Below are 10,588 nucleotides of genomic sequence, written 5' to 3'. Positions count from 1 at the left end.
GAACTTTTCGAATTCACTCAATGCAACCCATACGACCGGAATCAAGGAATGACTATCGCGGCCGAATTTTTTTATAGACCGGTAGTGCAGAAAATCAAAAGAGCTATTAACTACTTTAATTCATCGCTAAAATACAGAAAAAATGTCGTATATCGAAACGAATTTTAATTTGAATAAATTTTTGAAATGTTTATTTTCAAACATATTCAAAGTAAACAGTGAAAAGTTAATTAAACCGTAATTTGAACACTGACCGAACAAGCTGATCTTCCTCTTTCGCCTCTTTTCTCCCGTGGAAGCAGACGCAGTTGAAGTGTCTATCGACTGTCGGTATTTGTGAGCTTAATTAGAGCTATTCACGGGACCATTTCTGTACATAGCGTTTTAATTTGTAAGTATAATATCCTTTCCTTCATTGCACTTTTATTTGCTGAATATTTTGTTGTGAAGCCGATTTACTTATTGATTTGCATGCTTTTAACATTGTAGGAAAAATGTTATCAACCGTTTTGGAAGCAGCAAAAAACAACTGCTTTAGGAGCCCCTTTCAAGTGGCTAGTTGTGATGCTCCTACGCCAAATGTAGCCTCTGCTGCCGTTGCGGGTAAGAATTATCTGTATGTCCGAAGAATGTTTCTGAAAGCCTAGTGCATCTGATGATGCTGCCTGCTATCTTTGAAGTGGATTTGCGTAATTTTATGGAGATATTTTTCGACGGTAGAATTTATTATCCTTGATAGCCAAGGTGAATCGTGATAATCTAATTAGATACTTGGAATCGATAGAGTCGTGATCCTTAAAATCCGAGCATGAAGAGACGTTAAAGTAAGTTCTTAATTTGGCATAAATTCGATTCACCGCTGGAAAAGAAACTGCTAAAATTCGTTCTGTGTGTCCGAACGACTGCGGAATCGTTTGAAATATCGCAATTAAATATACCTATGACCCAAATTTATTAAACGTTCGGTACCGCCGACGTGATTGGCTAATTCTAGTAATTGGTGATTTCCAATTTTTTTTAGAAGTACCTGTAACTGGAGGTTTTTCTTCAGCCATTAAGTGGGCTACGTAAAGGGCTGACGTTAGTCAAGGAAGGCATGGCATATATCTGAATTTTACCCTCTCCTCAGAGTTAATGTCTTCGTGTTGACTGAAAGAAGTTCACCTAATTCTTTCATCAATTCAATCGCTTTGAAATTTCAGGGTTTCCGGAATGAAGGATGTAACTCTAAATACTTCTCCAGTCCTGGAAATTATTAATATCCTGAAATGGTAATTTTGTTTATCGTGTTGGAGTGTGATTTGCTTGTGACGACATTTAAAGTAGAATAACATTTTTCACAGTAACATTGTGTCACCTAATCTCATTTCATTGGAGAGAATGCATGTGAGACTAATTGTTATTGGTAGGTGATTACTTAGTGATTCCTGTACTGAATTCTTGTTTCTAAGGAATTCCTATTTGGTTACAAGGTCAAGACAAATTAAAATTGGTCTTTAAATGTATCCTTTAATTACAAAATGTCAACACTCGATTGATGGATGGAGTAATTGATAAAAGGTCTTGAAAGATACCTTAGGAGGTATCCATTAATTACGTGAGGCTTTAAGGGGTCAAGCCGGTTCTCACCCAATCTTACTTGGGGGGAAGAGGGGGGAATCCTGGCAAGTATGACTATTTTTTTCTGTTAGAAGCAGCATAAAATATGATTCTAAGCCACAATATTTGTAATCTTCAAAAGAAATAATTGAGCAAATTGTGTTTTAATAATTTCAACACAATGAAGTATAAATTTATGTTTTACACTGAAAATTTAACACATTTTGAACAATCTCACATTAGAGGGAGGGGGTCTAGCCATATCTCACTAAGGGGGTAGGGGTCTAAAAATTGCCAAAATCATCCCACATAAGTAATGGATACCCCCTTATCTGGCATTATAGCCATCGGGAACATTAACAAATGTGGTTAGCATCAGTGAATCAAAACTAATTTGGAGTTAACAGAAAAACTTCACCACAAACTGATTGTTAAATTGAGTTTTTTTAGATTTCATAAAATGGTTTTACTAATGTATACTACATTCGGTTGAGGACAGGGGAGCAGAAAGCTGTATTGGTTATAACTTTCCTGTAGCTATCCTTATAGCTTGGGCTTGGCACATAATTTTTGCAGGCCTGATGGTAGGGTTAGTGTCTTACAGACTGTGTAGTCTTAGGTCAAATCCTTTAAGTGTGTTAAAAATTCAAATGTGTTAAGTGTTATTTGGCCCGTAAACCCTGAATTTCATGCACCAAAGTTTGTGGTGAACTCTTCCCTCACCTTTTGTGGTCAGACTTTAGATTGATTCATAATGAGTGGCTGAGTGATAATTATGTTCTTTTTAGATGTATGCATTATTAATTTCACTGTAAGACCATTGAAATAATTGGTGGCATATATTCAGTCAGAAAGTCCACCTGGGAATCCACGTTGATCTGAAAGGTCTGCCGTGCCATCAAACAGTCCTCATGAAATCCATTTATGCAAGATAGGATACTCTGTATGGCAAAGAATGCATCTGATGAATATTTACATTGCTGTTGGAAAATTTAATTGTTCCTCTTCTCGCACAATTACCAACGAACCATAAATGCATCCGCTGTGTGGTACTTAGATGTGACAACATGTATAGGATTTGAAGTGCATTGCTGATGTTCGTGAAACATAGGTATTGGTTTTTTAAGTTAGTGTGTGAGTGTGTGGTTGGAATTTTAATTCGTGTGCTGTCTATTTTTATTTTTTACGAAAAATTTGTTTGTTTTTGTCTCTCAATTTTCCTTGGTTAAATATGTGGTTAAAAATAAGCTAATTATTTATCCTAGGGTGATATTTACCGTGTAAAAAATCATTTGACTTGACCAGGATCCAAACCTTATCTACCAATTTCCAAATATACTACACATTTTCTGGCTTCACTTTGTGGAGCCTCATAATTTATAAAAATAAAATCATTTATAATAATAATAAGTGTTTTGTGTGTCCAGAAATCAAATGGCTACAAGGTTACCCTGATATAGGACACAGCAGATTAAATAAATCAAATACATACAGTGATCACAGGATACAAATTAAATACATGCAGTGAATGCAGGTCACATGCCAAACATTGTTAAAAAATTAGTCAATGGAGTAAAACTTTTTTTTTTCAAATACCGTTTTCATCTGAATATAGTCCGTCCTTTTTTCCGAATCTGAAGCCTCAAAATTATGGGGGGAGGGGCTATATTCGGAGAAATATGGCACCTTTACAGAGTACTCATAAAAGCAGCTACACTTTTTTGAGCCTTAAGCTCATCTGATAGGTTATTGTAGAGTTGAAGACGTACAATTTTGTCCAGCACCTGCATTCCATGTGTGTACAAAAAAGATATGCAGCTGATCATTCTGTCTGGTAGAATAATGGTGAATATCACAGTTCTTAGCATACTGAGTTAGATTTCTTTTTGTATTTACGGGAACATAAAAAGTATATACATACACATGGCACTAGTAAAATATCCTATTTATATTAACAGGGGACAGCATGGGGTATCATGTTTAGAAAAAGTTCCACGGAAGTTTATTTCAGCCCTAGATTTCAACTTAAATGATCATCTTCAAGGTGGAAATATTTCACCACGAGCCACTTTTTATACAACATGAGGAAAGGGAGGTGCCACTCGGAAGGGAATGTATGGCCAGTCTGAGCAGAGGGTGAGGTTGTGGGAATTGTAAACACTGTTTTATGGAATGAGGGTTGGCAGGCAGAGGTAATGTTAGGAAAAGAGAATTGGCCTGAATTATTTCATTTAACACACGCAAATGTTTCTCTTTAGTGAGTGAAACAATTCCATGGTTTTCCTGATTGTCCAGCTAACAGCCTTTTTGCTTTTGTTTTTACGAGTTCTTTTAATGGTGCTCAACTCTACTTTTTATAATGAAATTATTGTTAGATATTGGGATGGATAACAACCTGTACACCAGGGAGTTAATAGGCTAAAAAAATGTTGGGTATTAAGATAGCAAGGTTCAAGCAAAACATCTGAATAAGTCGATTTCCTAAAAATTGAGAACTAGTGCTCATTGTAGTTTGTATTAATATTAATTTCCATAAAATTTATCTCTATTCCACCTACTTATGTTGTAAACTTACTGGATCTGTGTGAAACTGTTGTAAAAAACAAGAAAAGGCGCCTAGCTGGCGAAAGCTTCCAGTTCATCGTCCTAATCATGGAATGGGATGTAGAAGACCTTGTACTCACTGTAGAGTGGGTAACTGGACCTTCTGCAAGAGTTTTAACTTGTGGGATATTAAAAAGCAGAGCTCTCCTTATGCTCAAGCAGAACTCAATGTGGGAGAGAAAGAAATTGGAGAAAATTTATAAAATGCTAGAACCTAAACGTAATCATCCTCTTACAATAGGGTGGTTTCCTATTATTTTTTTATTGCCTAAATCGAAAGATTATTACTACTGAAGTACGTATTTCACGCTTTTAGATTTTTAAATGACGATATCTATTTTTCGCTATTAAATGAAAAGTGAAAATTTTCAAGCGCACGAAAACGCGACGCGTAAGTAGGAATGATGGGAAAAAAGTCCGCGTGACGCATTTCTGGTTCCCCCTCCCGCCTTGTGAGGTGACCTTGGAGAGGCTCTGAGCGCTGATACGACGCAGGATGCTAGTGGGTAGCTGAGTACCATGCTATCTGGTAGCACTTGGCTTAAAAAAGGTTTATTAATACCTTATCAAACGAAGAAAACTTTCCGACCTTAGCCAGTTTTAATAGGTTATTATTAAGACATGTTCCCCTGAGCTCTGTGCCTCTTGCATGCATTGGTAACCTCAGACGATGTATAACTCCTATCCTCTTGTGTAGAAACTAGGTCCCTGTGACGTCACGTGGAGTGGCATCGCATGGGTGCCAATCTGGCCTTTTTCAAATGAGGATAAAATTTGGCCCTTGCCATTCGTCTAAACCGGTATTTCTAAAACCAAATAATTTGTGTATTATGAATCCACTAATGGTGGGTAATGGATCGCAATCAATGCCTTTCGTTTTCTTCGATGAAGGAAACTACCCTCTTAGTCAGGATATACAAATGGGTGCCTATTTAAGAAAGCCATCTTAATACCTGAACAGAAATTGGGAGACCCAACCTTGAATGAGTGGAGTCAAATGATTTTTTTCATGTGTTATCTTGTTGGTGTGCATAGCAATGAGTCTGTTTGTATAACCACATACATGGTCATTTCTTCATGCAATGTTTCAACTCATTTATTGTATTTTTTATTAGATCAGACCACCTGTGAATTTGGATCACCTAAATATTTTATGCTATGTGGTCTTGGAGGAATCCTGTCTTGTGGAATCACACATACTGCAGTTGTGCCACTCGATTTAGTCAAATGTCGCATTCAGGTTAATCCTGAAAAATATAAATCCATAATTAATGGATTCAAGGTAAGAACTCTTTTTGCTCTAATGGAGGTTACATATATATTGTCAAGTCAGGGTTGATGTTTTGACTTTGAAAACTATTCTGAATTTAAGCATATAGTTTTTAATTAGAATGCTACATTGTTTTGTGATGGCTTATAAATTGATTAAGCTGCATGTTTTTTGTTTATAGATTACCGTTAAGGAGGATGGGTTTAAAGGTCTTGGCAAGGGATGGGCTCCTACCTTCTTTGGATACTCTGCTCAGGTAAATATTTTGTATTTTTTCATACATCTTTTTTTGATGGAGGATACTAAAAGCTTCCTAATTTCATATTCACAGGGTCTCTGCAAATTTGGATTTTATGAAGTTTTTAAAGTTTTTTACTCTGATTTGATTGGAGAAGAGAATGCATACCTGTGGAGAACATCTTTGTATTTGGCCGCATCTGCATCAGCTGAGTTCATTGCTGATGTTGCTCTTAGCCCAATGGAAGCTGTCAAGGTAGAGTTGACTTGTCTATTTTTTATAATAGATTTTTATGGATATAAATTTCTGATTTTTAATTGTTTGTACAATATTATTTTTGGACTTTAAATCTAATGAATTACTATTTTTTATTTTAACTTCAAGATATATTAATTTATTTGTTGTTAAATTCTTCTAAAAACTCTAATCTTGTAACATTTTCAAGTTATCTATAAAGGAAACAAACATTAATTGATGGGCGACACAAATAAACTGTGAAATGAAATTATTTAATGAAGGGTGGCGGCCTATTCTTCCATACATTGAGCCCACTCCCCTTAAACTCTTCCACTCGGATAGCATATGACACTGACATTGCCTAGCTCACTACCAACTCGCATGTCAAGTGACACTTGACTAGCACGATTTTCCGTACAAGGTATTAAAAATTAAATTCCGAGTAGACTACTGGTGTACAAGCTGCCTAATTCCAGTGCAAAGGGTTAAGTTAAGGTTAAGTTGCCTCATTTTGGCTTGGCTGATTAAACAATTTCATTTCACAGTTTATTTGGCTTGGTGCTTTGAGATGGAGTAGTCGGTGTAATTTTTACTCCTGCGTAATGATGAGCTTACTGTTACTGCAATAGTTCTATAAGACTAATGAGAAAATAAGCTGTTCTTTTATTCATAGTAAGTAGATCCATGGTGTTGGTGTTGCAAAAGATTTGTTCCACAAACAATGTATGCAATTCTTGTTATTGCCTCTAGATATCCCTACCTAAAATCTTCAATATGCTCTATTTTAATTCATAAATACTTGTAGAAAATATTTAGTGGCCTGTGGAAAGGAACTAACTTCCCTTTCCTTTGTGTGATATTCACCCACCAATATCTTCTTATGGGTAAATCTTTACTCTTGATTATTTACCGTTCATTTGAATTAAAGTACACACATAATCAGCCAATGATTCATAGAATTTTGGCACCCTACTTGTCATGATGTTGAAATTCATTGTTAAAAATGGGAATGGTCAATGTTCAAGAAAATACTATCAACTTAGAGCAACTAACCGCATTTCTCCTTAAGCCCAGGGCATTCAGTTGTTCAAATTATTCACTTATCGTTTTTCCTTTTATTATTATAATTGTCATCTCCTTAAAGGTCCGAATGCAAACTATGCCAGGATTCCCCAGCACCCTGAGGAAAGCTGCACCCACCATTTATCGTGATGAAGGTTTCTCTGGATTCTACAAAGGCTTGGTTCCTCTTTGGATGCGTCAGATCCCATATACGATGATGAAATTTGCTTGCTTTGAGCGAACTGTGGAATTACTTTACAAGTAAGACATGTCTTTTTCATGTGTCAATTTTCCCGAGTTATTTCAGACTTGCTATTTTCTACTGTTTAGCATTTTTTGTGGTTTCTTCATAAGGTTTACTACTTTCAACTTTCAGGCATGTTGTACCTAAGCCCCGTTCTGAATGCACAAAGGGAGAGCAATTGGTTGTCACTTTTGCTGCTGGTTACATTGCTGGTGTGTTTTGTGCCATTGTCTCTCATCCTGCCGATACAGTTGTTTCCAAACTCAACCAAGATAAAGGCTCCACAGCAATTGAAGCCGCTAAGAAATTGGGAATGGCAGGTTAGTAACATGCTTTTCAAGACCTAGTTGAGGTAAATTATATATTTTGCTAATTGGATTTTTGTGACTGGCTGAATAACTCTGGCTTTGTCATGCTGTTAATTTAGTGTGACTTTTTAGTACTATCCAGGCATTAGACTTTTGGGTCTTGTTTAAGATTTCTAGATACACCTCAGAGTTAGCAATGTGAAGTATCCTTGGGAAATTTAACCTAGTTCAAACTAAATAAAGACAAAGCTGGGCACTTGAGTTTATGCCACATTGAGAAGTGAAGTTGAACAGATGACTATGCCCAGTGGCAGATCCAGGATAGGGACAAGAGGGGGGGATAAGTAGGGGGTAACCTCCCAGAGGTATTGCAGGTCCGAACAAAATTACCATTCTATCTAGTGTAAATTGGATATTCAAGGGGGAGATACGCCACTGACTAAGCCCTTAAAAAGTCAATCATTATCATCATCAGCACTTTTTTATTACTGAATTGCCCTTATTGCATTTTTATTTAAATTGTGTTATTTTTATTTAAACTAGTTTACCAGCATTGGACTCCATTATGTATTCAAACCTTACTGGAAGCATTTAAGAACTTCCTTCATGAAAATTGGGCATAATGCATGTATTGCAAAACTCAAATCCAGTCACAATTTCAGCTCATAATGGTTCATGAGACAGACATGAAAAATAACTTCTCTGTTTTGCTTTCATTAGGTCTGTGGAAGGGACTCACTCCCAGGATCATCATGATCGGTACCCTCACTGCTGCTCAGTGGTTCATTTATGATGCTGTAAAAGTATGGCTGGGAATTCCACGACCACCTCCCCCTGAGATGCCTGAATCTTTGAAGAAAAAATTAGCTGCAGAGAAGTAAACAGGTCTATGCTTTGTGATGGCATTTAAAAAGTTGTTACATTCCAATGCAAACCAAATTGAAGGCCATTGGTTGTGTGGCATGTTAGACTTGAAATGTTGATGATATTTATGAAAGCTATAGTATTCTAGACTCACTACTCATAAAGATATTTTTATCATTATTAGTGAATGTCTTTTATTTTTTGTAAATGTATCGTTAATAATTAGCTCACACCTTTCAATCTGTGCTGTTGAGATTCCAATATTTTTATGGTTTCGGCCTGGGGAGCCTCTGTGAGTGTACCCCTCATGTGTTTCTAAATGATGTAGAAAATGTGAGTCCAATGAATAAATAGCTCTTAAATCATTTGTTATTTGGTGCTTTTTGTTATATATATTTCATTTAAATTTAAAAGGGCATGTACTTGGAACCACTCAAGTCATGTGATTCACATTTCGGACAAATAACTGTTTCACTGGTGATGCATTTCTGCACCAGGAAGTACCCATTGAGGTTTAAATCATGTTGCTAAGTAGGTTTGTGGTCCTCATGACTGCTAATGGATGATGTTACAGCTTTGGACATCATCGAGGGATAGATAAAGGATTTGATATTTTACTGACTTAAACTTTCTGGTATTACATTTCCTAAGGTTAGTATGTACATGCTGTTCCTCTTCAACGATAATCCTTTTTTTCTTTTGAGTCTTTAGTTTTGGGAAAAAATAAAATGCAAAGGAAGCCTATTGCCGTCGTATTATTCTCAGGTATACAACAAGACTCTTGAATCATAAAAAAAAGGAAAAACATTCTTTACCCAATGAGGAAATATATGTAAAATCATGCATGAACAATTACATATGCCTGATACATAATATGTTGAGTTTTGTATTTAGTAGGGATGGTCGGATCGGGTACCTCAGATCCAAATATCTGCAGATATTGCCCTTCATTGGAGGATTCAAAGTCGCGGAAGACATCGGATCTGGATCCGAAATTTTAAATAATAGCTTCAGTGAATGCAATGCCCATAAGGGTGGAAAAAGTTATGATTCTCTCTTCGAATGCGCTGTCGCATGTGATTCTTGTCCTATTCATGAACCATTTTGTGTAAGAGCTCTCGCAGAGGTTATGTAGCAGAAATTCAGCTGTGATCAATAAAAAAAGCAAAATACAATTGCACATAGTGTGACTCTTCCCAAGAGATTGAACAATCATCGGGGGAATCTCAGCGTCATAGGATAATAACTACGTCGCAGATTTCAGAAAACCCTCGGCTGTCCATCGGCCCGCGCTTCTGTTTTTTTCCGAAATCACACAGGCCATTACTCATTTCCCTCTAAGGAAAATATCAAATTACACTAGAGCAATTGAAACTCGTTTCATCTCAACCCCTTCTCACCAACTGACCTTTTTTGGCCTACCTGCTTCAATTCTCCATTTCTAGATGACAAATGCTAGGTGAGTGACTTTCTGGACCCGAAGAGGTCTCGATAGCTTTGACAATCAGATGAAATGCATGCGATTTATAAAAAGAATGTGACCAAACACAATGCATTCCTGACGATATTTCTATGTATTTTTCAGCTCTAATTGATTGCCACTAAGTTTTCTATTTACAATTAGAATATACTAATATGTAACATAGTCCAAGCAGCCCAATTTTCATAGAAACAAGCGCTGCATTAACCCCTCAAACAAGTATTGCAAAGCAAGCAAACTGATTGGAAATGCCAACTGCATATATCTCGTAGCTCGCCCGGCTTCGCTTTGAAGGTCACGGAAGCAAGATCTGACTTTTTCATCCTTAACTCCCTTCCATTAGTAGCCTTGTTGCTTGAAATACGGCAGGAGCACGCTCTTTCTCCTCCACCTCTACTTTACATGCTCCTTCCCCTCCACCTCTCCTTTACGCGCTTCTGCTGCCCACCTCTTTCTTATGCTGAGTGGTCGAGCACCTCATCGCACGTGACGTTAATGCAGTTTTAAAAACTGTTAATTGTGTTGCCGATTGTGCAGTTGCAATTTAATTTAATGATAAAGACGTCTTTCATTGTGTAGAAACATTTATATTGAGATAAGGAGAACCAATGTATGCCATGTGCGTGCACTGTGGCGTGAAATTATCGCGAGGAAGTGCTAAATTCACCTCACCGTACTGAAG

General features: G+C 36.8%; 1 protein-coding gene across 2 annotated transcripts; it reads left to right on the top strand.

Annotated features, from left to right (window-relative positions):
* The first annotated feature begins 263 nt into the window (after positions 1 to 263).
* LOC124167535 (phosphate carrier protein, mitochondrial-like) lies at positions 264 to 8,791 on the top strand. 2 transcript variants are annotated; one of them, XM_046545482.1, is made up of 8 exons: positions 264 to 391; positions 490 to 603; positions 5,319 to 5,485; positions 5,655 to 5,729; positions 5,805 to 5,966; positions 7,093 to 7,271; positions 7,387 to 7,574; positions 8,283 to 8,791. In XM_046545482.1, exons 2-8 carry the CDS (start codon positions 495 to 497, stop codon positions 8,441 to 8,443), a joined length of 1,041 nt encoding a protein of 346 aa, XP_046401438.1. In that variant the 5' UTR covers positions 264 to 391; positions 490 to 494; the 3' UTR covers positions 8,444 to 8,791. The 2 variants fall into 2 exon arrangements, with proteins under 2 accessions (XP_046401438.1, XP_046401439.1); XM_046545483.1 differs by lacking the exons at positions 264 to 391; positions 490 to 603 and adding an exon at positions 1,215 to 1,271.
* Positions 8,792 to 10,588: the final 1,797 nt, after the last annotated feature.

This window comes from Ischnura elegans, chromosome 11 (genome assembly GCF_921293095.1).
Source record: "Ischnura elegans chromosome 11, ioIscEleg1.1, whole genome shotgun sequence".
NCBI lineage: Eukaryota > Metazoa > Arthropoda > Insecta > Odonata > Coenagrionidae > Ischnura > Ischnura elegans.
Note: the sequence above shows the minus strand (reverse complement) of the source record. Positions and strands in the feature narration are given on the sequence as shown.